This window comes from Poeciliopsis prolifica, unplaced genomic scaffold (genome assembly GCF_027474105.1).
Source record: "Poeciliopsis prolifica strain line A6 unplaced genomic scaffold, Auburn_PproV2 SCAFFOLD017, whole genome shotgun sequence".
NCBI lineage: Eukaryota > Metazoa > Chordata > Actinopteri > Cyprinodontiformes > Poeciliidae > Poeciliopsis > Poeciliopsis prolifica.
This window is the reverse complement of record NW_026562392.1, coordinates 6,939,503-6,966,999: the sequence shown is the minus strand read 5'-3', so window position 1 is coordinate 6,966,999 and position 27,497 is coordinate 6,939,503. Positions and strand designations below refer to the sequence as shown.

Below are 27,497 nucleotides of genomic sequence, written 5' to 3'. Positions count from 1 at the left end.
CGTCCATGACATGGAAAACTCCTCACTCCTCCTCTCCTGTCGCAACGCTGAGGTTGATAAACAAAGCCACGTGTTGCGAGGAAGTTTCCAAAGTGGGCGGAGCTTCGCTGCTTCCGGGTTCCGAGTCGGAGGATAAAAGGCGAGCTGCGCAGCGTCAACACAAGCGCACGAGCGAAACCTTTTCAGGTTAAGAAGGAGCTCAGCAAAGCAAAGCAAAGCGGAGGCCTGCGTGTTTTTCCTGAAGGCTTTCTCTCTCTGTGGCCGAGTCGACATGCCTTTTCTCGGACAGGACTGGAGGTCACCGGGTCAGAACTGGGTGAAAACCGACGACGGGTGGAAGAAGAGGACGGCGGACGACAAAAACAACAACGTCTCTGTGGAGAGGTTGGTTGTTTGAAATGTAGCAGTCTGAGAGTTAGTTTGTTGCTTAGTGTTAGAAATATGACGGGGAGATGAGGCAGATGTTTTGGAAACGAGTCCAAAAGGCAGAGTGAGGGGCCTTCCTGTAAGTTTCCATCAGTGTGTTTTCCCAGGTCGTTCCTTTTCAGGCTGATCACAGAGCTAATAATAACCTGACAACAAGTCAGAGGATTAACAAACGTCTGCTGAGCCTGGCCACTTTCCAACATCACGGCTTTTGCTTTCCACAACACACACACACACACACACACAACACACACACACACACACACACACACACACACACACACACACACACACACACACACACAAATATATCCACCTCTGATCACGTCCAGTCTGAATTAACTCCTGCATCATTTGCTTAACTTTTTGTGCCGCTCACACATGAACTTTGCTCCCCTCCCCAGCTTCTGCAAAGACAACGGGCCGGAGTGTTTGAACAAGGAGAACCTGCTGCTCTCCCTCAGCTACGACATGTCCGCCAAGAAGAGGAAGAAGGATCTGATGAACAACAACACCAAGGCCCCATGTGAGTCCCTGTGAAGGGAGACCCAAACACGAGCAGAATAAATGAGTTGTGTGAGAAGGCACGGGAGAAATGCGGTCCGGATCAGAAGCAGAACGCGCCAGGACTTTGTTTTTCCCCCCTTATTATTTCATTTTGATACAGCGGCGCACAAGTTGTTCTGCCAGAAACTGAAACATTCAAAATGTACTGTGTCTAACAATATCAAAGTAGATGATTATGGATTGGTTCATTCGATTGGCCTTGAAGCCAGAGCTTAGGTCTGGGATTAGCAGGGACACTCTGGTGGGATTTGACATGAATTTAGCACTGCTGGCTTAATGTGACGAGTTCATACCTGCAGCTTCAACCAGTTTTGTTTGTTTGTTTGTTTTCTGCAACTATACAGGATCCTGACCTTTTTATAGAGTTTCAGTTTTTCCAGCCAACAGAGTATTTTTTATTTTTATTTTTTTTACCCCCCTTTTCTGACATGAAACCCGGATTTTCGGACTTCCAAGAACAAAGGCCATAAATCTCAGCCTCAAAAGTAACAGATATTTACTTCGATGCCAATGCAATCTCTTCTTATTCATCCCCAGAAGCAGTAATACATTATTTTATGTGTTCAAGTCCTTTAGAAATAAAACCGGCAACCAGAAATCCATATTGGCCATGAAAAGCGCGCTTGCCACGTCTCTAAATTTGGAGCATTTCATTACCATTCTGTCAACAACTAAACCAGCTCAGAAATTGTATCTTATTTGCGTCGCGTGCTCGTGCATTTATCCCAGAGCTTATGAGCAGCTCTCACAAGCAAGGCCACTAACGTAAAACACTTTCTTCCTGGTTTCTCTCCGTCTTCCAGATTTCCACAGGGAAAAGTGGATTTACGTTCACAAAGGAAGCACCAAGGAGGTAAGACCGCCTCAATTAGCTTTCTATCAACTTTCGCAATCACAGTTGCTAATGTAAACAACTCGGCGCTGTTGCGCAGGATTGCAGCCTAATACTCTGATAATTAAATTCTCCCAGCGCCACGGATATTGTACGCTGGGAGAGGCCTTCAACCGCTTGGATTTCTCCAGCGCCATCAAGGACACGAGGAGGTTTAATTACGTTGTCAGAGTGAGTCCTCCTCTTTTCTTTGCTTTTTAGTCGCTTCTGTCTCTTTGTGTTTGCCAGGGGATTTTTTTTTCTGTTTTTGTGAGAGGCTGAGAAGGGGGACAGGGAGGTGGTGGGGGTTAAAGTTAAAGAGGGTGGCTCTTATCAAGGCTCTGCAGACTGTGGTGTTGATACTGAGGAAAGTTTGCCTTAAATATGATGACTGAAAACTCCCCGTTATCCCCTACATCAATTTCAAACGTGGGTTTTATTAAAAATCTGGGTCTGTTTTGCTCCAACTCATTTTCATCCCACACAAACCGTCGAGGTTTACACTTTGAATGCCAAACGGCTCGTCCTTGTTACATTAGGGGCAGAAAATTTTGTTTCATTTCCACTTTTTTCCCCCTCTTGATGCCATTACACACTACGCCGCCTGCCCGCCTTTACCCTTTATGTGAACATGAAGTGTCACCCTGTGCTGTGCAGGGGGGCGGAGGTTGAGGACGTTTGTGACAGCTGTGTTGTGCGGTGATGTGTGAACCCCCGTCAGGAGTTTATGAAATCAGACCTGATGCTTGTCAGGTGATTCAGACCCCTAAACACGTACACACACTTGAATCTAGACGCTGAGGCCCGCTGTCTCCTCTTTCCCCTCTGTTTTCGGTCTCATTCTGCTTGGTCACTGGTGCACCAAGGAGACTCAAGTTATTGATTAACAAGTTGATTTATAGGCAACTGAATCGATTGACGATTAATGCACAAGAGGCTACTTTCTTAAAAACCTGAGTTTGCGTTTGTATCAAGAGCATCCATAGCAAAGTGCTACATTTTTTTTTAGAATATGGAGAGTTAACAAAAAAAAGAAGAAGAAGCAAACAAATGTATTCTAAAGATTTCTTGTATTGTGATTAACTTAAGAAGCTAAAGTACATTTTGTGTCCCATACCGTTTGGACCGTTTCTTTCCAATTCTGGGATGGCACTGCCGTCTTTGTTTCTATACCAGCTGGCTCTGGTCAAGAGTACTTGTGGCGCCCTCTTCTGGATGGCGTCCAAACTACAACACTCAAAGATCTGAGCTGACATTCTTAATTGATTGGAAGTCATTTTGATCTAATGAACCTTTTGCGTCATTACTGCTTACTCAAGTTTCATCCCAATTAATCTCAAACTCGCAGAATTTAAAGATTTAGCTGAGAAAAAGCTGAGTTCTGGAGCTGTCCAGTTTTGAGCGGGTTCTAGACAGCCGTGGGTTAGGCCCACAGAACAATAAGAGTGTAACTCTAGGATCCAGCCGGTGTCGGAGCCGGGTTGCCGCTCCACGCCGTCTGACGACATTTTAGGGTTCGTTTAATTCGTTCTCAGTTACACAGATCGTATTTTTGTTCAGCACAGATGAGATTCTCTGTTTCTGAGTTGGACAAACTAAATGAATCAACCTAAATGAATCAACCTAAACCTTTTAAAAGCTAGATTTGGCTCTTTCAACCTGGACTATAATAGTTCTTAAATACTTTTTAACTTTTAATTCCTAGATGTGTGTCGACTAAAACAGCAAATGTCAATTGGAAGTCTGGGGTTGTTTTCTCGGATAGTAATTGTGCATATACAGAATGTTAATAATTAAATTTGGTGATGGGTCACGTATTTCTTGTCGTCTAATGGCCTCACTCCTTTAGCTGAAAAGTTTTGTATGAATCTGAAATATGGTGAGACAAATTAAGTTTGATTACTTCTAAACTTTTGGTTTAAACCAAAAGTTCTTGAGGTTTTTTGCGAACTACATTACGGGTCCAGTTTATCTCCATAGAAATGGCGTGAATAGGGGTCAGAATGCGGATGTGGAAGCACACGCCGTTCTGCCCGACTGAACTCTTTCCGAGCAGCGAAAGGAAGGGGATTAAGTATTAGGAATGAAGAAGTTTGAATCTGCCAAATCTACATTTGTTATAAAAACATTTTTGCTCCATTAGGAGCCCGTAAAACTGAATCTGACATCAGCGTTATGGGACAAAAAGTGGCTTTACTTTTCTGTTTATGCCTCGTATGTTTTGGGTCAGATCTGAACATGGCTCTAATTTGAGTTTCTCCATGACGTCACAGCGCCTGTCAGATGCCAGTCGAGCCGTTCTTTATCCCACTGTTTGTCTGTGAGCCAGAGGCAACAACTACACACACACACACACACACACACACACACACACACACACACACACACACACACACACACACACACACACACACACACACACACACACACACACACACACACACTCTGAGAAGTGAGTCAGCCTGTTCGCCAGGCTGGCTGATGAGGGGTCAAATAACTTGTAGCTTATGTTTTCATCAGCCAACGTTGTTGACTCCAGTCTAGGCTGTTGCCCAACACTCTTCTAGAAGCTTCACCTCCACGAGGCGACTCTGATCAAAACAAATCAGAGCTGAGGCTAATGGACTTTCAGTCGGGAGCAATAACCAGGTGGACAGCTCCCAGTTTTGTTACAAATCTCCAAATGTGGAATTTGTTTTTCTAAGAACCCGGCAGCCTACTAAACACAAAGTAAGGAGGCGGTGGAACAGAGCGTCTCAGAGGCTGACGGGGAGAAATTTATGTTTCTTTTTTTTTTTTCTTTCTCTGCTGCAGCTCCTGGAGCTTATCGCCAAGTCGCAACTCCCCTCGCTAAGCGGCGTGGCGCAGAAAAACTACATGAATATTCTTGAGAGGGTTGTTCAGAAAGGTGAGCCCCGTCACACCTGCGGGGTGTGTGTGTGTGTGTACTTCCACCGTGATTACTTGGGTCTAGTTTTATTGCATTACAACCATAAGCATCAGCTGTAATTGGAGTGAAATTGGGATTATAAGAAGCATCAACCTGTGTGGGGACTTGACGATCAAAATGCATTATAGTACGTGATGAAAGGGTGACAAACGTGGGGTGTGAAGAATTTTTTTTGTATTTATTATTGTAGGTGAGAAAATGAGCAAAGACATCTTGGACTTGGCTCTGTAACTTTGCTGTGTAGAACCCTGACAGTCAGCAGACCCCTCTGCAAGCTGCAGTGTAAACTAAATGTTCCTTCAGCTAAACAGACTTCGGTTGTTTGGGGAGCGTCACAAAACCTTCTGGCCAAATCGCATACGCATGTACTGAGAAGATCGCAGCCACTCTAGAATGAGTGGCTGCGATCCGTAGTTAAAAATCTGTTTTTTTTTTTCCCTTTTAGCTTCAGATTCAAGCTATGCTGTTGAATTTCCATGCAACATCCTAAAGATTAGATTATTTTTTTTAACATCAAGATTAATGATCCGTTTCAGTTCTCGATGACCAGCAGAACGTCCGTCCCATCAAAGAGCTGCTGCAGACGCTGTACGTGTCGCTGTGCGGCCTCGTTCAGGACATGGGCAAGTCGGTGCTGGTGGGGAACATCAACATCTGGGTCCACCGCATGGACAACATCCTGCAGTGGCAGCAGCAGCTGGACAACATCCAGATCAACAGAGTGAGCATCTGTCCGCGTCGCACATCCCGACGCGGTTACGGTCACATCTCTGTTTCTAACGCATCTCGTCCTGCTGCAGCCTGCAGCCACAGGCATGTCGCTGACCGACCTGCCGGCCGGTCTGCAGCTGAACATCATGCAGCGGCTGACGGACGGCAGGGACCTGGTCAGCCTGAGCCAGGTGTGTCTGGACCTGGGGTCCCTTACGGAGGACCGCCTGCTGTGGAAGAAACTCTGCCAGTACCACTTCACAGACAGACAGGTACGAAGACGACGAGAGAAGGAGAACATTTGACTGGCATTGGTATGGAGGACGAGTTCTGGCATGGAAGTAAACGGTCTGATAGTCATTTATGGGCCAATTCGCAGATAAACGGCAACTTAAGTCTTATTTTTATCCTATAGCATCTAATATAATCTAAAATGTTATTTTTCAGTTGTTTTACTTATTTTGTTTTTAGTATTTTATTATTTACATTGGGAATTTGTGTTTGATCTTCTGTAGCACTTTGTTGCAGTTGCATACTATTTTTTTAGAGTTGTGTAAATATGACTTGACTAAATAAGGAATAATTATTGGAACAATAAGGAAAAATATCTTAAAGGAAACTAAATAAAATAAGAATGGAATTAAAACAGAAAATAAAATAACTAAGTTAAATTAATGAACAAGTGTCACACTAAACAAATAAGGGCTCTATTGTATTCAATATTTGACACATGAACTACCTGATCAATTTGTTTCAATGCTTGCTGCCTATTGTCAGGATCCGTCCTCCATGCATTGCAGTATATATTATAACCTTTAGTGGAAGGTTGGCTGTATTGGTGATCTTACTAAAAAAATACACTGACAGGCAAAGACAGGAAATCCTTCATCAGAAAAGTAGTAAAGGAGTCCAGAATCTTTACCAAAGCATTACAAGGTTCTCTACATTCAGCTTGTATGTAGTTTGGCAAAAATATCTTAAGACTACTGCCAACTGCCTCCAGGTGTTTCTGTAGCTGTGAATCTTTCTCTGACTGGTCACATTTTCTTTAACCAGTCTGCTTTCCTCTTTTTAGATCCGCAAGCGTCTGATGGTGTCCGAGAAGGGTCACCTGGAGTGGAAGAAAATGTACTTCAAGCTGAGCCGCTGCTATCCTCACAGAGAGCAGTACAGCGACACCCTGCACCTCTGCACACACTGCCACATCCTCTTCTGGAAGGTACGCCTCCGTCTTCCACTCCCGATTCGGAGCAAAGGAATCGTTTCGACTCGCCGTCTAACGTCTGTCTCCGCTTTTGTTCTTAGGATACGAACCATCCCTGCACGGCCAACAACCCCGAAAGCTGCACCACATCCCTCTCCCCTCAGGACTTTATCAATCTGTTTTACTTCTGATCTCTGCAACACACACACACACTCCCCTACTTCGTCAGAAAACGCCAGAAGTATGGACTGGACTGTACATACTGTTCTTGTACATAGATGTTATTTCTTGTTTCATAAACCGATCATGTCCTGGATGTACATTTACTTGCAGCACGGACCTGGAGAGAACGCAGGCTGTGGGACGACTATGCAATTTTATTTGGTTTGAATATTTGGTTTGAGATCAAATGAAGCATTTGAAAGTGATTGAATGTGATGGAGAATGAAAGGAATGTAGTGAGGAGGACGAGGGGGGATGAAAATTTGGCTGAAGTTTTTAGTTTTGTTTGTATTGTTTGTGGGATTTGAGTTCTATTTTTGTTCAAATTTAATTGGAAAGGGATTAAAATAGTGATGTCAAAAGGCCTCCACTCTTGGGAAGGTGCAATATATTTCATGTGGAGCTGTGGTCTGCTTTAATTGGGAGGTGGAAATGCATACAGGGAAGAGAAACCAGATGTTTTGTTTTTATGCTTTTTCACTTTTATATGGATTTGATATGTTTTTCTTTTATTCTGCTTTGGCAGTCACAGCAGCAGCTGAGTGCAGTATCACCAGACGTAATCAAAGCCAGTGTAACTGTGGTGTGCCTTTACAAAACTTGAAGCAATACCGACAACATTTCTGTCTTGTTTGCATCTTTTCTAAACCCTGGTTGTTATTGTTTTTTTTTTTTTTCTGTATTTAATTTTACAGAGGTAAGCTAAGCTGCGACGCTCTGAAAGGGTCGCAGCTTAGCTTAACTTTTTTTTTTTTTGTGAAGACTCCTGCATGTTTTCAAACACCCAGCTGATTGTGTTGTTTACATATTTATTTCTCGAGACTTTTGGCGACTGGTTCGATTTTCACACTTCAGGTGTAAAGAAGTGGACTTTAAAGGGGCCTTTGTCACTGCTCAGACTTTGAGAAACGATGTACATGCTATGCAATGCAGTCTGTTTTTATGTTTAATAAATAAACTGATCAGTGCTGTAGGAGTGTGAGCTTACTTAACAACATGAATTCATCAGTATTATACAAAGTTTAGTAACCAAATACTTCATACTGTGGTTGAAAACATGGGCTTTCTTGGCGTTGAACCGGCTTTAGAAGTAGTTTGTAATGGCAAAAGTATGCCATCTAGGGGCCAAAGGAGGAACCGTAGCACCGAATTGATGGGTGTTGCTATTCTTGAGTAAGTATATTGTGGTTGTCCTTTTTTTTATTTATTTAAAGAATGCAAAAATATTAAACATTTCTTTTTTTTTAAGCACTACTTTTGGGCTCAGATTTGAGGGCCATTATCAAAACTGATGTGATGCAAATATTTGATAGAAGCTATGCTGTTTTTAGATTTTTATACTATCATTTCACTGCGTCACAAAACATTTTAAACTTTGTGGACGCAAAAGCTTTTATTGCTCTTGCTCGGGTAGAAAACCTGTCATTCAGAGGATGGTGCTCGTACCTCTGTGGAGGCGTGCAAATATTTATCCGCGACACTCTGCGGGTCAAGATGGGATGACTGGGTCAGCCTTTTATGCTGCAGAGATGTCCTAATCTCTGTGGAGCCAGCAGATAACTCTGGAATGGAGCACAGACATTCCTAGGACAGACACAGACACAGTGTCTCCTGAATCTCTCAAGCAGTTGTAACGTCCAGTCTGTCTCGGTCACTGTTTGAACTTTGTATCACCTGTGTCCATGCAGCTCATGTATTCGGAGAGGAATCGTGTCTCCCTAATCGAAACGAACACCCAAACACACGCGTTTATGAATTGTTAACACTCTTGAGCTCATCACACTCGATGTCAGAACCATAAATTTCACTTGCTGTTCTTTGTCAAATAACGGCTCCATCTCAGTGAAACTGGAAGGACGGCATCGATAAACATTGTCTTCAACCTTTTCATGCAAATTCTCAGTTAGACTTTGGAGTATCTTAACACCTACAGTTCACTACAGAAAACCAAAAAAACTTGAATATTACATTAGATCAATAACAAAAGATACTTTTAAGTAAAAAAGTCAGGCTTCTGAAAGGTATGTTCGTTCCTATGCACGCAATATTTGGTTGGTCCTGCTGTTGCATGAATTACTTGGCTGTACCTCATCTAACCGAGATTGTAGCCGCATGTTTGCTTAAGAACAGCGATGGGGGTGGTGTGTTTAGGCTGATGTGTGTGGCTAATTTTCAGCCACATGTAGACTTTTCCTTGTGAGCAAGCAGCTCAGTTTCAGTCTGAGCTGCTCTACGTTCTCACTGATCTGTCTGGCTTACACTATTTCACTATTTCATAGCCAAACCGTCAGTGTTCATACTTGCTTTGTTTGTTGTTTTTTTTATGTGTGATCAACCGTTTTACGTTTCAGTCCGATTCGAACTCATTATCTTTGCGAAACGACAGACCGGTTTCGATCAAACGTCACTCATTGTTTTCACTTCTGCTTTAATTATTGTAGCATCTCTTTCATTGCTGCCAGGCAAAACTTGAGCTTTGAAACAAAAAAGTATACAAATTTTTTGTTTTCTATGCAACACAAAATGAAAGCAGTGGCATTTACTAAATGCCTTTTTTAAAATATCATTTAAAACAAATATGCTATATTTACTGCTATCCTGAAACATGTTTAAGCACATTAGTCACAGTGTGCATCACCGCACATACAGTACTGCTCCTGGTCTCCAGGATACGTAGGTTGCATCAATGGATAAGCACGTCGTTTGGAAGCATGAGGTGTGCGACCGGCAAAGGCATGAAACCAAAACGCTGGTGTCGCTTTGAGGCCGGATAAATGTGAACATTTTCCCACCCTGAACACCACCGTGTCTTCCTCAACATCTGTTCTTGGTAAGTTTCCAAAACGCTCATTGATGTGAAGTATCAGATGAAGGCAATGTTGATGGTACAGTCAACATTATTTCATTCATATCCTTTTTTTTTTTTTTTAGATCCCTTATCAGTTTTTGTTCTCCAAAGTCCTTCACGTTTTGCAAAACTGTGCAAGATTTGTACTTTCCATGTTGGTTTCGGACCTGAATGACCACATATTGTTCCATTTTGAACATGTCTCCTGGGACGGTGCGTAATCTAACCTGCTTGCAATGTTTCCAGTTACGAGTGCATAACTTTTCATCTTGGCTACTTTTTGTCATTGTGGCCAAATAGGTCCTTCTTTGTCTTATCTAATCATATTTATTTTGTATAGAAAACGATTGGATTGGATCCGAGCAGCTGCAAAATTCAGTCGAGTGTCAATTATTCTTTTTGAGTAAATACTATTAGAAAAGACAAAGATGGAGTTCTCTGGCTGCTGCCTTATTAGTGAGCTTGCCTCGTGTTATCCAGTGACGCTGGTCACAACCTGATTCAGCCTCATCAGAACCAAAACACTGACGCTGGCGTGGCTACACTTTAGTACTAGGAATTGTTTAACGTTGCTGAAAACTGACAGATAAAGCTGATGTTACACATGGAAATATTGGTGATCCAGGACCGAAACTAATGCGGTAAATATAAATCACGCCCAATCTGTAATATAACATTTTTGTCCAGTGTAACACAAAATAAGCACCAGTAACATCTCCACATTTTAACCCGTTTCCCACTGTAGGAGTTTTCATATGGTATGAAACCAGTCCAGATAAAGCCTTTGAGACAGCTGCATAATAACAACTCACTGTACCTTGTTTAGGAAAAACAAAACATTGGTGTGTACCTCCTTGTTGCGTCCGTCTTCTATATCGAGTATTTTTTCTTAAAGTGTCACTTCATAAGTACAAAAGTGACATTCAAGATCGTAAGGTCTGCTAGGTTTGCTTAGTGGACATGAGTCTCTGTTTTGTTGCCATGTGGTTTAACTGTTATTGGATCATAAATGAGGAGCTAGAAATGAGTCACAATTGCCAAACCTGGCAACGCAGTCCCAGAAAGTTTTAAGAACCGTTTTTGCTTTGGCAAAGGTTTAGTTTTCGTCACATGAAAGAACCATCTGCAGAGGACCGGAGGATGTTGAGAATCACCCCACGTTCCCTTTCAGGTACGAGGAGCAGCTGAGGAAAGCAGTCGTCAGTGGATCTGGAGTCCTACGATACGAATAACAGAGCATGTTTCATGCTTTCTTTTGGAGATCCAGTAGAAAATGTCTAAAGGAGGGCAGAGTTACCAGTGTTAGTAAATGTCACAGAGTGGCACATTGTCCCCTTCAGAGTTCTGAATCACCCACTCAATAGCGTCCCAGCCCTGAGGATGGACAAAAGACAATGAGCACAAACATACAAAATACTGTAAGAAATGATATGAATATTAATGTTCACTTCCCTGCATCTAAAGTGTTGCTGCGAAAAGTAAAGTAGCCAAAACATGACTTTATATGTATGCAAATGTCATAGGGGTTAGGATAACACATCTTTATTGTTTCATGTAATGAAAGCAAGCAAATGTTTGGCAAGCATCACCCTTTCTACATATTCTCACTTTTAGTTAAAGTTAGGGTTGGAGAAGAGTTCTCTGCTTTTCTTCTTCCAAAATAATCACTGTTTTGTAAAGAGAAACTATAACTAAAAAGGATTTATTTTCGCCTTGCCTTCCGGGCGTTGGCAGACATGCTCCTGACCATCAGGCCCTCCAGATAGCTGCTCAGACTGACTCCCTTCACCGTGATGATGGCTTCCTGTGTCAGTACAGTACTGAGGAGCAGACACGGACACATACAGAAAGATAAAACGTGATCATTGTGACATCTTGGGAGATGTCGCGTCTTGTTTTCCTCCTATGATTTGTGCAATGCACACTCTCTGACAACAAGACATGAAGTGAAAAACAGAGAGATGATCACTTACACCTCTGGGTTTTCGGGGTGTGGTGTGTAAACGAGCCTCTCATCTACGGATATCAGGTTGGTGAGAGTAATCTGGTGGATGGAATTTATTCAAAATATATTACGACGACATTTATATACATTCTTGTACTGGAGAAATAATGATTACATAGAGGTGTAAACTATGCCACAGTTCACCCACTCACATCGGTAGATTTTCAGGTTCAAAGGCAGCATCTTATTATGAATAAAATGTTGGAACTGACTCACATTTGTTGAGCACAGCTCCATCTTTTTCACCTCTCGGTCGACAATAGAATGTTCCTTCACGTACGTCTGTGTGTGGTTGGTCCCCAGTATCTACACACACATAAATCAAGCCAGTCTGAGGGAAGATGCTGCAAGAACAGTGATAGGACCAGTGCAGATCATGACTTAACTCCCTGTTTATGACCTAAATGTAGATACGTTTCTGAACATCTCAGTGGTTTTGACTGACCGCTCGTACGATAGACGGTAACCCCCACTCTGTGCTGAGGAGTCTGTGGCTGTGAAGGCGTCCCTCTGAGTCCAGACTCCGATCCAGCACGTCCACGCCAACCACGTTGGGGTTCATGGGGTTGGGGTACTTCCTCATGGCAGCCTTGATCACAGTCTCCCATGGGTAACTGCACACAAATCGGGGCATAATTAGTCAGAAGCAAGAAGACGGAAAACATCAAATATGTGCTGCTGTGGGACAAAATAGAGAAAAAAAGGATTCAATCTAGCTGTGTTACATAAAATGATGTAAGCACATCTATTACATCCAAAATTCTCTGATGCTCTAGTCCATCTTCGGCTAATGTTCACGTTACCAAGATGGAAGCCTTGCCATCTTGGTAAGGCTGCCATCTTGGTAGCCTTACCAAGATATATATATATATATATATATATATATATATATATATATATATATATATATATATACACAAAAAATGAAAGTTTTTCTTTCAAAATAGGGAGACCCTGCTATAACATTTTCGGGGGCTCGTCCGGGATGTACCACAACAAATCAGGATGTAAGTGACGTTAACAAAAATGATTGTTCCTTTGTCCAAACACATGTTAGTGTCCTCAGAGAGAGACAAATGACAGTGAAAAGTGACAGTTTTCTGCCATTTGGGGTGATCCCAACTCATGAGACGCGATAGCAATGGCACCATCAAAAGTTGAACATTTTTCAACTTTCTTGTATTGCATCGCTTGCCACGTGCGCACCTCTATGTGCGCAAGCTTGAAACTTTACACGCACAAACTTTGCCCACCACTTGACTGGAGGAGGGCAAGTTGTCGCCTCATCGCACACGTCCCACAGGAAACGAATGGAGAAGTAGCGACATCGCCTCCCATTAGTCAGCAAGTGAACATTGTGTCTTAAAAGCTGTTGTGTTAAAATCAGGAAGAGTATAGGTGAGTGCAGGGACTTGAGCAAGTTTGACAAATTGCCTGTTACACTTCTGCCCGTGCAGAGTCGAACTGTAGCAACTGGATGACTGGATCACATCATCTAGAAAACTCCAGCTTTGCTAAGGTTTTCCAGGTCTGCAATGCATTTATCAAAGAAGGGTTTTTTTTTTTTTGTTGCTTCTTTGCTTTGTTGCCAATATGGATTCCCTTTTTTTTTTTTTTGGACTCAGAAGGAGGGGCCTGCCCAGGGCAACATTAATGCAAAACTCGCCACTGCCCATTTGTCAATAAGGACTTATCGGCTTAAAAACAATAATTATGAAGCCACATATTTCACCATCGCAGAACTACAATAACACACACTTTAATAAACAACAAATCTCAGCGGTACCAACCTGAAAATATGCTCGGTGCTCCAAATCTTCATCATACCAGAGATCGTTTTCTCATCACTGTAGAAAAAAAAATGAAAGAAAAGAAAAGAAAACCCCAAACTGCACCTTATCGGACCATCTTTCTCATCAGATAAGGAAGCAGATCGGAGATGTTGGGACCGGGCCTGAAAGCTGCGGATGAGCTCACGACAGTCAATGAGACGAGCCCAGAGGATCCACCGCCGTGGTTCCTGTCATGTCTGGGCTGTGGAGAAACTGCGCAAAAAATCCTCTGCTGATTCACAGCCAGAAAGCAGATGAAGGGATAAAGAGCGGCCGGGATAAAGAGCCGGTGCAGGAGCCGATTAACAAAGTGTCAAGAGTCACCGAGCAGCACGCGGCACTCTGCTCAGCGGCGCCAAAATAAAACGTCGCTCATCCTCTTTGAGTGGCGTTTCACTGACATGCCAAGGCCGGAAATTTCACGTGGATTCATGTGAAGACGAACATCAACCGCGCGCACTGCGGCTGCGGCTCTGAACGGCATTCATCCCAGTACGAGAGATTTCGCGGTGCTTTTACTTTGGTGAACCCACAGACAGCGGCCCACGGGGCTCTTCTCCTTCCTGTCTGCTCCGTCCGGCTGACAAGATGCAGCTGATGCTTTACTGCTGCATCCGCCTCCCTTTGTGCGCATGCGCATAGCATCTTCGCTGTCCCTCCATCCCCCTCCCACCCCACCCCACTCAACCCCGCACGACAAGTGGAAGAAAAGAGACGCGCTGTGTCAAGTCACCCAAGGACAACACGAACCGCACCGGAAGTTCATCTGACGACCTTCTAATAATAATAATAATAATAATAATAATAATAATAATAATAATATAAGATGAAAAGGTAATGAGTGACACGCACACAAAAATATTTTTAATAGGCTACTGAAATCTGGACTTTTAAATTGACAAAAAGCATTGAAAGCCTGAACTGAATATTACAATTATCATTATTATATTATACAAGATACAGGCACATCAAAATAAATTAAATAAAAATTATTTCTACTGATGTAAAAGAGTTGAATTCATAATTTTTTACATATGGTTGTAAATATTATAATTTTCCTATAGAGTGGAAGGAGATTAAATTAAGTAACGAAACACAGATTAACACATGCATAGAAACTGTTGACTTAAAAGACTAGATTAAACAAAATAAATACCACAAAACTGTTTGGTAGTGCAGGGGGGGGGGGGAGGAAATCTGGTAGCAAAAAAATGCATTTAAAAATAATTTAAAAGGAAAAAAAAGTATTTAGCAAGTTTATCTCCCTTGGGAGATTGCTGCAGATAAATTCTGCAAGGTGCAAAAAAATAATCAAACCTCTTTGGTTCTCAGACGAGACAAAAGCACAACCAACACGGCTTTGGATGAGGGATTTGGGGGGATTTATTTTTTGGCAAAGAGAGAATGCATTGGTGAAAACTGTGGGACACCAACAAGATCTTAAGTGAGTAAACTGCTCTGTTTTGATGCCCAGACTGTCTTTTTGGTGTATTGTCTGGTTATTCATCTCTGTTCCCTTGTCCTCGATATAAAACACTTTAAATCACCTCATGTATTAAAATGAAACTGGATATCAACATGGTATTGGTATTAAAGTCATACTATGTGTGCAGATGGCATCCCTCAGACTTAAAATGTGCAAGAAACCCTCCCCCCCAAAAAAAAAACAACTGCAAAGGATCCAAGTACACAACCTTGAGGTACGACACTTCATCTTCCTTGATGACACTTCTCAAGGATCTTTCTCTAAGTCCTTCAAACACGTATAAGTCGCCTAAAAACCGCAACACAAGAAACAGTCCAGTGTTAGATACACTAAGATCCAGTGATAGTGCAACAAAATGGATTCAAAGAGTTTCAGATTTCATCATAAAAAGCATCTGCATCTCAATCACCTAACAGGCAGCTTTAGGTGCCTCTTTATTTATTTATTTTTTTTATTATTTATTTATTTTTCTTATCATATCCAACAAACACCTGCGCATTCTTTTGAAAAGTAAACCGGAAGTGTCAGATGGGCTGGCGTGTGACTTTCCCTCCCCTTCCGCGGGTCTGGGGTGCAATTCGCAGAGGCAGCCTGGCGTTTGGAGGACGGGATGGTACCTTGAGGAGAAACTGGCTGTCGGACCAGCGGGCCCCGTCCACCTCACTCTGGATGCACATTCAGTATAGCTTCCTCTGAGCGGGATCGGCCAACAGGAGCGTTTCCAGCTGCGTCTGCGTGACCTTGCGCTGACTGTAATATCAGAGGGATTTCAGAAAAGCGGCCGCGCGGTAAGGTAAGGAGCATCCCTATAGGCGCAGGGCAACAGGAGGCGAGATCGCTGCTGACTGCTATTGCGTTTTAATGCGTGCTTCACACACACAGGCAAAATAGTAAAACTATATCCATATATATATATATATATTTATATAGACCGTTTGTTTTGATTGCAAAGTTGAATCTTTTGGTCAGTCTGGGATGAGATGTAAAGGAATCAGATTGGAAGCAGGCCTGGGTTAAGCCTTGTGTTGCAGTTTTAAGGCCGCGCTGCTTCCCGCTGGATGGAAATCCTGAGACACGCAATGAATAAAACCAGAAATGTAATATTACGTGGCCGGCCGTTTATTCCGATGGTTTGTCGGTGGAGAGCGTGGTGGATGGCAGATGCTGCAGCAGCGCCTGATCGGCTCGGAGGAGGAGGAGGAGAAAGAGGAGGAGCAGGGGGCTGATGTTTCCTTTTCTTTCTTTCTTTTTTTTTGATGAAACAAAAAAAGAAGAAAGGGGGAAAAAAAACCTGTTTGTGCTCCGCAGTGGGGTATTTTTTTCCCAGTTTGACTTGTCGGGATGTGATCTGTTTCACTGGAGCCTGACGCGACCACCCTCCCAAGCCCCGCTGCACCTCAGACCCTCTCTCCTCTCTCCTCTCTCCGCCCGCTGGGTGGTCGTGTTCAGGCCAGAGGCGCGCTGACACATGCGCTCTGCAGACCGGTGCTCCCCCTGCGTGCGCAGTGAATTTCCGTGGCTCATCAATCAGAGCCTCGTGGGACAACAGCCTTATGAAAAATAAAAAGACCAAATTATTTCCACGGGCTTTGATTATCGGACACGTATTACCGGGTTACTATTTCAGAATACTATTACTATTACTATTTTGTTCCTTCCGTTTGGAAAACGGAAGGAACAAAACGATTAGATTCAGCGCGACATTGGCAGTGACTGCTCTCCAGACTCAGCAGATTATGAGCTAAGATATTTTTTTCTCTTACCCGTCTCTTTGATTGCAGGTTGTTACCATGGAGATTGTCAAGCATTTAATAAACGACACCATAGAGTTCTACAAATGGACCCTGACCATTGCAGGTAATACTGAGCAGCATGTTGCTGGGATCCATGATCCAAATCCAGGTATGGGGGTTTGATTTGATCGGCCCAAAAGAGGCACATTGAATCCACTGAAAGATTTAGGTTAATCCTGGTGCTTTGCCAGGTCTATAAAGGCGATTGGGTGTAAGTGCACATATTTTGAAACGGAAAGTCATTGTTGAAATCCGCACCGCAAATAAAAACCGATTCTGATTTTCGGTAAAAATACCGATATGTCGGCCTTTCAAAAAATACCGTATTCCGTAAATTAGAAACGTTTTTATTTTTACTTATTTATTTTTGGAGTGTGGGATATTTACAAAATATAATGTGAACAACATAAACTTAGAACTTAGACTTTAGACTGATTCTTTAAAGCAGATATATTTTTAAAGTGAGCACAAGGGGCAGGCTGCAGGGAAAAGTTATTTAAATTGGGGGGAAAAAAGAAAAGAAAATCAGGTGAAAAGATGGCAGAATTGACCCATTTAGTAATCTGGCTATCAATGCATCTCAATGTCTGTGCTTAAAATGACAAAAGATGAGCTGGTGATGGCACTGAAATTAAATCTCATGTTACTGTAAGAAAGATGAAAAATGAAACATCCTGTAAGCTTTCTGACAGCAGGTCCTACAAGGTGAACGTTTGGCATTTAGCATGCTTTATGTGTGAGTGGGAATGTGTGTCCTGCAGATAAACGAGTGGAGAAATGGCCTCTGATGGACAACCCGCTCCCCACGCTGGCCATCAGCAGCTCCTATCTGCTCTTCCTCTGGCTGGGCCCCAAATACATGAAGAACAGGGAGCCCTTCCAGCTCCGCAAGACGCTCATTGTTTACAACTTCAGCATGGTCTTCCTCAACTTCTTCATCTTCAAAGAGGTGCATGCCGCACATTTTTTGTTGAAACAGATTTATCTGCATAGCTGTGGCCTTTTTCATCCGTGCATGTCCCCGTCACAACATTCCCAAAATTGGTATTGCGCAGCGACGATGAGCCTTTTGCTCTCTTTGTTCTTTCAGCTCTTCATGGCAGCTCGGGCAGCACAGTACAGTTACATATGTCAACCTGTGGACTACTCAGACGATCCGAATGAAGTCAGGGTGAGTGTTGTGAAGTCTTGAATGCTGAAAAACATAAAAAAAAAAAAAAAACCACATGCACACTATCTTACAAAAGCATTTTTCTTCGAAAAGCATGTTGAGTCCAGACAGAGCATCAAATTTCTCCCCTTGCCCCATACCAGGGTTTAGGTCAGGGTTTGAATACGGTTCTAGTGTTCCTTCCAGGATTTCTCAGAATTTACTTCACTTCATTGTCAAGATGTTGTATCCCGTCAGTTTTCCCTCTGTAATAGCGTTTTGTACGTTTGGCAAGATGTATCAACTCAGCTGGGCCAAATACAAATACCTGTTACACTTCTGAAATTTTTTTATTTCTAAAAAATATACATATCTTATATTTTCCCACCTTAGAATATAACTCCATGCACTTAAGTTTTAAGCTGCCACAAAAAGTCAAACAGTTTGAATACAGGGTACATTTAGTCTCTCAGAGTTCATTCCGACTGTTGAATAACTTACTTGCAAGCTTGACAAAGTTTGTAAAAGGTATCAAGGACTAGTTTTTGCACATTTTGCCATTTGCTGTATACAAAGTTCTAATGTATCAAAAGTGATAAGGATGGCCAACATGAGCGTTTCATTGCCGCTTCACTTTCTGGATTTGGAAACCTGATTAGCGTCCGTTCAGCCGGACTGCGGAAGAGCGCGTGAGCTGACAGAGGAGCTGGTGTTCTGTTTCACCTCACTCTATGTTGCTCCATGACATAGATACAAGCTCGACACAGAACCCGCGAGCACGCCGTTCTCGTGTTTACGGTGAGGTTAGGATGTCAAAGATCAGAGGGGAAGGGAAACATGTTGCCCTCACTCACGTTAGGCTCCCAGGAATCTCTGAATCCAGTCTACATCTGTTATCCTCTTAGCTCTGTTTGTGTTCAAGTGTTTTTCCCTTCACCTCCCTGATTCGCCACATGTCGCTGTGGGAGACAGGTGGCAGGAGCTCTCTGGTGGTATTTCATCTCCAAAGGCATCGAGTACCTGGACACGGTGTTTTTCATTCTGAGGAAAAAGTTCAACCAGGTCACCTTCCTGCACGTCTACCACCACTGCACCATGTTCACGCTCTGGTGGATCGGCATCAAGTGGGTGGCCGGAGGACAGTGTGAGTTGCTCAGTCTTTGCCGTTAATGCAAAATACACACTTTTTAAACAATTCATAAGTAATGATTACGTCGGAGCTTTAAAAGTGATGACTAAAAAGCTTCTTAGGAGATCACTGTGGAGAAAGACGTTACACTGCAAACAGAACTCAACAATATGCTGGCCTTTCAAAATGATGGTCACTCTTCAAAATAAAAGTGTTTGTAGAGTTTATGATTGCAATAAATAGGTTAAACTTTACTAATGGAACTAAACTAATCTAGACAGCAAAAGGAGATTACATTAATCATGAAACTGAACCAAACATGAAAAGGGGATTATGTTGAGTTTTGAAAATGAAGCTTGAAGATATTCTCTAAAATAAAAGCGTGGAGATCTAATCGAGTAGATTACTGCAAAACGGCATCCCACGTTACTAATAAATCTCATCCAATCATAAAAAGGGGACCATACTGACCTGTCAAACTAAAGTCTGAATGGAGCTGTGAAATGAGTGATCATTTTTGTAAAGGAATAAAACGCAACAAAAATAATGAAGAGAGACAAAATTCAGCCAAAAGTCTGGGGGCAAATAGCCAGACTTAAAGTAAAAATATTTCAAAAGATAAAACAAAATCTGTTTGCTTTAGAGCGAAGCTTAACTTTCATTCAATTCCATCCTTTGTCATCAGATATAAAAGAAATATACTTCCACAAAGACATGAGGCCTTAAGGCATTAGTTGACTAGAACTAGGCTAAACTAATGATAAGAAATGACTAATTGTGATCAAAATGAAATCAAATTTCAATTAAAATACTTTGACTCAAGTATCTTAATACTTGAAGTCAAAGTATATTTTACTTTCAAATAAAACATGTTGTCTAAATGAACTCTGCTCCAAAGTTGTTGAAGTTGTGCTAAAACTCTTTGTTGCTTTAATGGAAGAGAACAAGACGTCTTTACAGATATCCTGACTTTACTGTGTTTATGTTCCTGCAGCGTTCTTTGGTGCACACATGAATGCACTGATCCACGTCTTGATGTATCTGTATTACGGCTTGGCTTCCTGTGGACCGAAGATCCAAAAGTACCTGTGGTGGAAAAAGTACTTGACCATCATTCAGATGGTAAGAAACAAAGGCCTTTTGGGGGGAAAAAAACATGTAGGTTGGATTTTAATTTTATTCTGTTAGCGTAATGGATTTATTATTATTTTTTAAACAAACGCCTCAGGTCCAGTTCCACGTCACCATCGGCCACACCGCCCTGTCGCTGTACGTCAACTGCGACTTCCCCCACTGGATGCACTACTCCCTCATCTGCTACGCCATCACCTTCATCGTCCTGTTCGGCAACTTCTACTACCAGACGTACCGCCGGCAGCAGCCCGCACGCCGCGACGCCGCCTCTTCCAAGGCGGGCAAGGCTCTCTCCAACGGCAACCTGAACGGCCTGAGCCGAGCCGCCAACGGAGCGCCGCTGATGGGGAGCAAAGAGGAGAAGCCCCAGGAGAACTCTGGCAGGAGAAAGAGGAAAGGACGCGCTAAAAGAGATTAGACGGTGGGAGGGAAGGCGAAAGGTGGGCTAGGGTCTCTACTCGAAACATGAAACACTTAATTTGAGGGAGATTTAGAGGGACGGACGTGTCCGGGTAAGGTTTATTTCTTTAAGTCATGTCGACCTGAGTTGTTCTAGATGAAAAGAGGGGGAAAAAAAAAAGAGATCTTCTGCGGGAGGGAATTGTAAGTGTCAAAGGTCAGATGCAAGATGGCCACTAATAACCCAAAAATGTCATCGAGGGGGGTTTGGATATAATAGTATTCTGTCTTTTTTATGGTGGTTTAGATCTTGTACGAAAAGGAGCATTAAGTTTCCCTGACATAGAGCCTGAGAAGGAGACGTCTCCCGGATCCGTCTCGGCGGTGCAGCAGCTCCGTCAGAGGAAGTCCGAGGCTGTAAATAGCAAACGCTGTAATAAGACAGGAATACAGACGGCAACACGCGCACAAACGTTTCAGTTTCTACTTGAACTCAGAGTTTGTTTGCTCATCCTCTTGTTGGCTATAAAAATGACAACGATGTTGTTTTGTTGTCCTTTTTCAAGCTCGTTGAAAATGAGACATCTTTAGATTTATTTGTTTAGATGTGTTTTTTTTAACCACTTCTCATTCATATAAGGAATCTAACTTTCAGGACGCCATCTATTTACACGCAGCAAAGAGTAAAATGTACATAGAAACAAAAAAAAGAAGTGACAGAGGGATGATGTTCCATCTTTTCTCACCAGACGGGATGATGATTGTCTGTTTTGTCTGTATCTGACTAGAACTGATTTTTGTATATCCATACTTGTTTGTCATGTGATGAAATGTTACCAATGTTCTCTGATGAGATTCTCTGTCTCCCCCCCTTTTGACAGAAAAACGGGTGGATTTTCCTGTCTTTTTTAAAAAATATATATAAAGGCTATTATAAATTTTCCTCATCTCGCGGTTTTGTCTGGGAACCCGGAAGGAAGGCGTGGCTGCGGTTCTGGGTTCGCTTTTGCGTTTACATGGTTTTTGGGTCTCGGCGGCTCCCTTTTAGCACTGCTTCCCTTCAAATAAAATATCTTTGAGCTTCTCTTCTGTTTTGCAGCCAAACGCTCAGGCTTCCTTTCGTGCCCTGAGCTAAGTTGAATGTAAATTTATCCACAAAAGGCTCGGATTGATTTCCGAGTCTTTTGTTTCAAGTCTATCTTCTATTTAAAACTAGAGCTGGTGTCAGGTATGTTATTTTACTGTAAGGAAAAGAACAAAAAATACCCCAAAAACTTTGCCTTGCCTGTCAGATACAGTGTACATCAGCTCTATATCAGCAATCAACCAATGCATTTATTATTATTTATGATCAAATATTTAATCTTATGTAAATACCTGTTTCCATCTAGTTGAGCGTTCTCGTCTGTGTATTTGTCTTATTTTTGTGATGTACATATTGTGATATTTTGTACTCCGCTCATTTAAGAGTGGACATTTATCCGTCCACATGGCTGACGTTTGTTTTATTTTGACTTTTGCTTTTCTTTTGGAAGCATATCTTTGAACTTTCTTTAAATTTAATTAAAATGAATGCCTGTACAACCCATTTACCTGTCCAGATCTTGTGAAGCGCAATACATTTTCACGAACACTAGAGGGCACTCGAGCAACATGACTATCGCAGGCTGAAATTTCAGAAGCAAGATGCTGAATCCCCGCATTTACATCATCTATTGTCATAGCATTTTAGACTTTCTCATTTAAAAAAAAATCATTTACATACGAGATCAGTGCAATATTTGTGAATGATAGGTTGAAACATTAGTTCTCTAGTCTGAATGATGGAGGAAAATGTTTTGCAAATACTACTTGGGTCACAAGGTGATATCGCTCTAATACCGATTAGAAAAATACATATAATAATAACTTTACACAATCTATCTTCAAATAACCCAAACCTTTGACTCCTGAAAGCTGAACAGGCTTTGACTTCCTGCCTTTAGAAATAAAAGCATTTCTTGATTTATTGAGAAAGGTGTGCTGGTTATTTGTTAAACACAGGTTATTCCAAAGATGCATAGTCAAGCTTTGAAATAATTCACTGCAATTAACAATTTTATCATAAGAAGTGTTATAACACCACAGTCTTGCAGATAAACATTGACTCAACACGCTCTCTAAAACATCACATATTCAATATGATGAAAATTGCTAAAGTGCAATTAAGCTTATCACTATATTATATAGAAAAGACTCTAGCATTTCTAATTGGATTTTAATTGTTGTCTGTCCCCTGATTCTTAGACTAATGCATTTAGTCTCAATTGATAATGTTTGTGTGGGGTTTTTTTTACCCTTTTGTTATGTATATAACAAATTTGTATGCAAACACAAAATGTATGCACCTATAAAACTTAAACTAAATCAACAATAAGTCATATTTTTGCTCTATAGTTCCTGCTGGTCCCTGTGTTGTTTGTACAAACGAGCTGAAAAAAGCCATGTGTTTCAAATTGAGTTTATTGAAACGATTTGCTCTTGTGCCAGCCCCAAATTTAGACCGCTTGTTATTCCTGAGGTTTGTTGTCAGGTGGTCTGAAGAGGTGGAAATCAAAAAACATGGCAACCGTGAAAGAAATGAAAAACTCTTTTGTGTTTTATTTCTATTATTATTATTCTTTTTGTTTAGTCTCTTCCAAATGCCCCTCCCATTTCGATGAGTTTAGACAAAGGTTTCCATGGTGACTTCACACAGCAGCTGTGCGCCTGCCCCCACCTCACCGGCAGAAAGAAGCCCTCCCTACCCAGCCCCTCATCGCCTCTCTCCTGCAAACCTTTTCTCCCTGCATCAGCTGGCATCTACATGGAAAGCACACCAGTGCAATAAACTATTAAAAAGGGTTTGTGTGTGTGTGTGTGTGGGTGGATTGGTGGGTGGGTGTGCGGTTGGAGCAATCAGAGGAGGTATTCTGTTGTGTGTTAGATTGTGAAACTTGTTGTTCTCCATGCGTGTTTGTGCTGCACCCCCCTACAGTTTCAGAGTGGGAGGCCTGCAATTGCAGAGGGCTATTTTATGGATGGTGTTTGCGTTTTAGTTCAGATTTCACAACTTGTTGATTCAGTTCCACTTTTTCAGCAGCAGCGTTTTCTTTGGACTGCACTCATGTCTCTTTTCCCACAATCTGTTTGGGTGCAAAAAAAATAAAAAAAATAAAAAGTCACTTTAAAACCTAAAAACACTTTGTCTGAACACAACTTATATGCTTAAGTAAGTGTGAATGTAGCTGTTGCATGCAAACAAATGAAGTGAACTTTTCCAGAGGACGCGAATGTTTTCAATGCCAAGTGTTAACCTATCAGAGTGAATCAGATCTAAGCTGATAATGCAGCTTCTTTAGGTTGTATAAACCTATCAGCTTCATAAAAATCCCACAGTTGTTCCTGCCTCAAAATTAGAAGATGCAGAATAGAAAAAAAATACAGACTGAACATATTATCATTTAACGTGATCAGCCTAAACAAAGCTGTTTGATGCATCTGATTAAAACACGGGTATGTGATTAAAAAGGGAAATCTGAACACGCCTGTTTCTTTTGTGTGGTTGAAAAGTGAAGGATAAAGTCCTCGTGCGGTCTAAATGTGGCTGACGAGTTGCTGATTAAACGAGGCCAACTGCTTGTGGTTTTGTTTTCAAAGGCGCCACAAAAATGAAACATCCTGTAAGTATTTGCTTAGTGAAATCTTTTTCCCTCCTTTCAGGTGCTTTGAGCTGTTGACCTCATATGTCACCGGTGCGCTCCGTTTCTCCAGGATGAAATGAAACACGTTTGTGTCCGGTCTTTGTTGACCTGCGCACAGCTTGTGACAGAGATCTGTGCCGATGCAGTCAAATGCTCCAAATGATTTTTGATGGATCAGCACTGATGGACTCGTCTGAGTTCTGCTGAATGGCATGCGCTCTCTATCTTACTGATTTTTTATGTATTGACCGAGTTTATGTTAGTCCTCTTAGTTAACGCAGTGTGTGAACAATTCCAAAGCTAATTTAGTTTTTATCCAAGACCAGGATTAACACTAAATACCATCTTAATGAGACAAAGCTTGAGCTCATTAAGCAACACATAATGTATTAATTAACATCTTGTAGAGTTTCTACAAGATGGCTGAACCTGATATTTTAACGCCCCTGCAAGGAATTTAAAAAGTTAAAAATCCTTTGATAAATGTTGAGCTGAAAGATGTTGAATTAGCAATAAAGTAAGGCCATGCGTGGGAAAACACATTAATTAATTTATTTTTTTTTTTACATCATTCTGCTTTCAAAAAAAGAAAAGAAAACACTTGGAGACACTGGGAATACTGTGTGCTGCCAGTTTGGCATTTATTTTCTTAAAATACATTGCAAGTTTGAACTTAGCTTTTGTGTTCAGAAATATTACCATGCTACTCCTCCTAAGATGGTTTTTAATGCCAAAGCATCTTAAAGCTCTTAAATACACTGCATTATGTACATCGTATCATTTCTAAATATCCCTGTAACAAAGTATTTGAGTTTAGTTAAGTGAGAAAAATCTGTTTGATGGGTTAAGATGTCTCACTCTGTTCCCTTTTTGGTAATTGTGTGGTAGCAAGCTTTGTGGGGCAGAATAGCAAAGCTTTTTGTACAAATAAACACAGTCCATTACGGGGAGGAAGGAATGACAGACACACTGTCTGAACACGGTTTTTTCTTTGAAAATAAAAATCCACCACTTGGTCCTGCTTCATTAACAGTGAACATGGAGCAAGTTGAGAACTGAACTGCATCAAATTAGATCTCTACAAAGACATCATTTGTCAATGTTGTAGTTTCTCACCTGCTAAACAGCAATCGGGCTAAAACAAATACTGTTCATGAATCCATTCTCATGCCATGAATCAACATGATCATCTCTGATCATGCTGCGCACAGGCAGACTAGTAGACAAAGGCCTCCGCGATGCAGACGTGATTGAATGGCCGTGTTTTAAATGTGGGGGATGTGGCCAAAGTGCGTTGCAGTGAACAGGAAGACCAAGACCCCGAGCATCTGTCGTCCTATTCAAAGAAAACGGACCTTCATCCTTACCCAAGAGCTTGCTTATTGGTCCTGCAACATTTTTTCCCCACCCTGCTAATTAAACTGAGATTACAAGAGAGAGAGCAGCCTGACTTTTTCACAGATCTAGACAGAGTGTTTCCACAATCTGCAGAGACAGAAGGTAATGGATTACACGTCAGTACGGGGCCAAGAGGTATGGCCTCTCTGAAGCCTTGACAAGAGTTAAAATCCGAGCTGTAAAACATTTGTGGCAAAGCAAATCCCAGCTGCAGACTTTGTTTCACTCACATACACAAAGCAGTGAATGGTGTATTCAACAGCAAGCCAGCAACCAAGAGCGTAGGTATGTACCTATCAACCATGAGTAATGTGGCAAACTCTTACTGTTCTGTTCTGTTGCGATTGTCCCGACTCAGACAGTCAGGACACATCAATCAATAAAAGTGAAGGATTCTTGTCTGTCTCCGAATGCAATACAGCTTCTTGTTTTCATGACATTTGCTGTGTGTAGCAACACTAAACAAGGTAAGTTTGCTTATTAATGATCTTTGTTTAATTATAAACAGTGCAGTAAAAATATAAACAAACTTACGTTGGTTTCAGAAATAATTATTTTATGAGTTTTATTGCGACTTTTATGATTATCACTATAACAGCCGTTCAGCTTTATGTTATAACTGTATGGAGGCTGTTTGTTGCGACTTAATATATATTTCTTCATAAACTTTACCTGGTTTTAATTAAGCTCCCTATGACAGAGGCTTTGATGTTGTGAAGCTGTTAAAACTCTTTCATCATTGTTTTTATCTTCAACATATTTTTTGCAAACTAAGCAAATGAAGATGAAAGAGGGTTGTAATTTTTTTTTCTTTGCCATTTTTCTGTACTCTTTAAAATACAAGTGCTTTCTCTGTTTAATTGCTCTATTGTTCTTTCTTTTTGCAGGTTTCTGTAAAGGGCAGCGACTGGGAATGTTCTGATCCTCACTGTTCTTATAAGGAGAAACATCAGCTTGTCTGCAGTAATACTGCGATACTGTGACATTGTATTAAAACAATACTCTCTCCTTGGTGATACATTTGTCACATTTCCTCCGAAGTGTGCCTGTCGTTTTATTGTGCTAATTTTCACAAGCATGTCGCGTGTGAACTTTGAATGCATTGATAATTTGTACAATTCTGTGATAGTATATTGCCAATGTACTCCTGAAAAATGCGGGTAAGACTTTATTTGACGGGGTGTGCATAAGACTGATATGACACTGTCATAAACGTGACATAACACCTGTTAGGAACACACTAGCAGGTGTCATGAAGTTTCAGTGGGCAAATAATGACACTTTTAATGAGAAGTTGCTTTGAAAGTTGGATGACAGGTGTTATGGTTATGACAGTGTTATGTCAGTCTGATGCACACCCCATCAAATAAAATTTGACCAAAATGATAATATACTGAAAGCACAATGTAATTAGTTTCACCTGGAAACTGTGTTGCAATTGATCCTTTTGTGTTCTGTAGCCTGATGTGTTTGCAGCACCGTAATGTGTATGAAGCATGTAATGTACAAAGTGGCAAAGCAGAATAATAAAAGACATTAAGTAATTAAAAAGCTACTTCATTAGCAATTATGATAAACCAGACGTGTAATTGTAGCATACTGCAATCACACTACTAATATATAAAATATGTAATGCCAATATACTTAAAA

At 41.5% G+C, this 27,497-nt stretch overlaps 3 protein-coding genes across 5 annotated transcripts; 2 read left to right on the top strand and 1 right to left on the bottom strand.

The window, feature by feature from the left end:
- Positions 1–142: 142 nt before the first annotated feature.
- On the top strand, positions 143–7,924 carry fbxo32 (F-box protein 32). The gene is made up of 9 exons (XM_055041999.1): positions 143–384; positions 831–952; positions 1,797–1,846; positions 1,964–2,056; positions 4,679–4,772; positions 5,351–5,535; positions 5,615–5,797; positions 6,601–6,744; positions 6,831–7,924. Exons 1-9 carry the CDS (start codon positions 272–274, stop codon positions 6,918–6,920), a joined length of 1,074 nt encoding a protein of 357 aa, XP_054897974.1. The 5' UTR covers positions 143–271; the 3' UTR covers positions 6,921–7,924.
- A 1,435-nt stretch (positions 7,925–9,359) lies between these two features.
- Positions 9,360–16,901, bottom strand: prelid3a (PRELI domain containing 3A). 3 transcript variants are annotated; one of them, XM_055042003.1, is made up of 9 exons: positions 16,886–16,901; positions 15,331–15,410; positions 13,595–13,651; positions 12,250–12,418; positions 12,021–12,110; positions 11,773–11,843; positions 11,517–11,619; positions 11,097–11,173; positions 9,360–11,016 (listed from the first exon to the last, which is right to left on the bottom strand). In XM_055042003.1, exons 2-8 carry the CDS (start codon positions 15,348–15,350, stop codon positions 11,102–11,104), a joined length of 582 nt encoding a protein of 193 aa, XP_054897978.1. In that variant the 5' UTR covers positions 15,351–15,410; positions 16,886–16,901; the 3' UTR covers positions 9,360–11,016; positions 11,097–11,101. The 3 variants fall into 3 exon arrangements, with proteins under 3 accessions (XP_054897978.1, XP_054897977.1, XP_054897979.1); XM_055042002.1 differs by lacking the exon at positions 16,886–16,901 and adding an exon at positions 15,614–15,726; XM_055042004.1 differs by lacking the exon at positions 15,331–15,410 and having other exon boundaries at positions 16,886–16,897.
- On the top strand, positions 15,802–22,315 carry elovl4a (ELOVL fatty acid elongase 4a). The gene is made up of 7 exons (XM_055042000.1): positions 15,802–15,915; positions 16,904–16,979; positions 17,677–17,864; positions 18,006–18,086; positions 19,038–19,209; positions 20,189–20,316; positions 20,423–22,315. Exons 2-7 carry the CDS (start codon positions 16,913–16,915, stop codon positions 20,744–20,746), a joined length of 960 nt encoding a protein of 319 aa, XP_054897975.1. The 5' UTR covers positions 15,802–15,915; positions 16,904–16,912; the 3' UTR covers positions 20,747–22,315.
- The last annotated feature ends 5,182 nt before the right edge of the window (positions 22,316–27,497 follow it).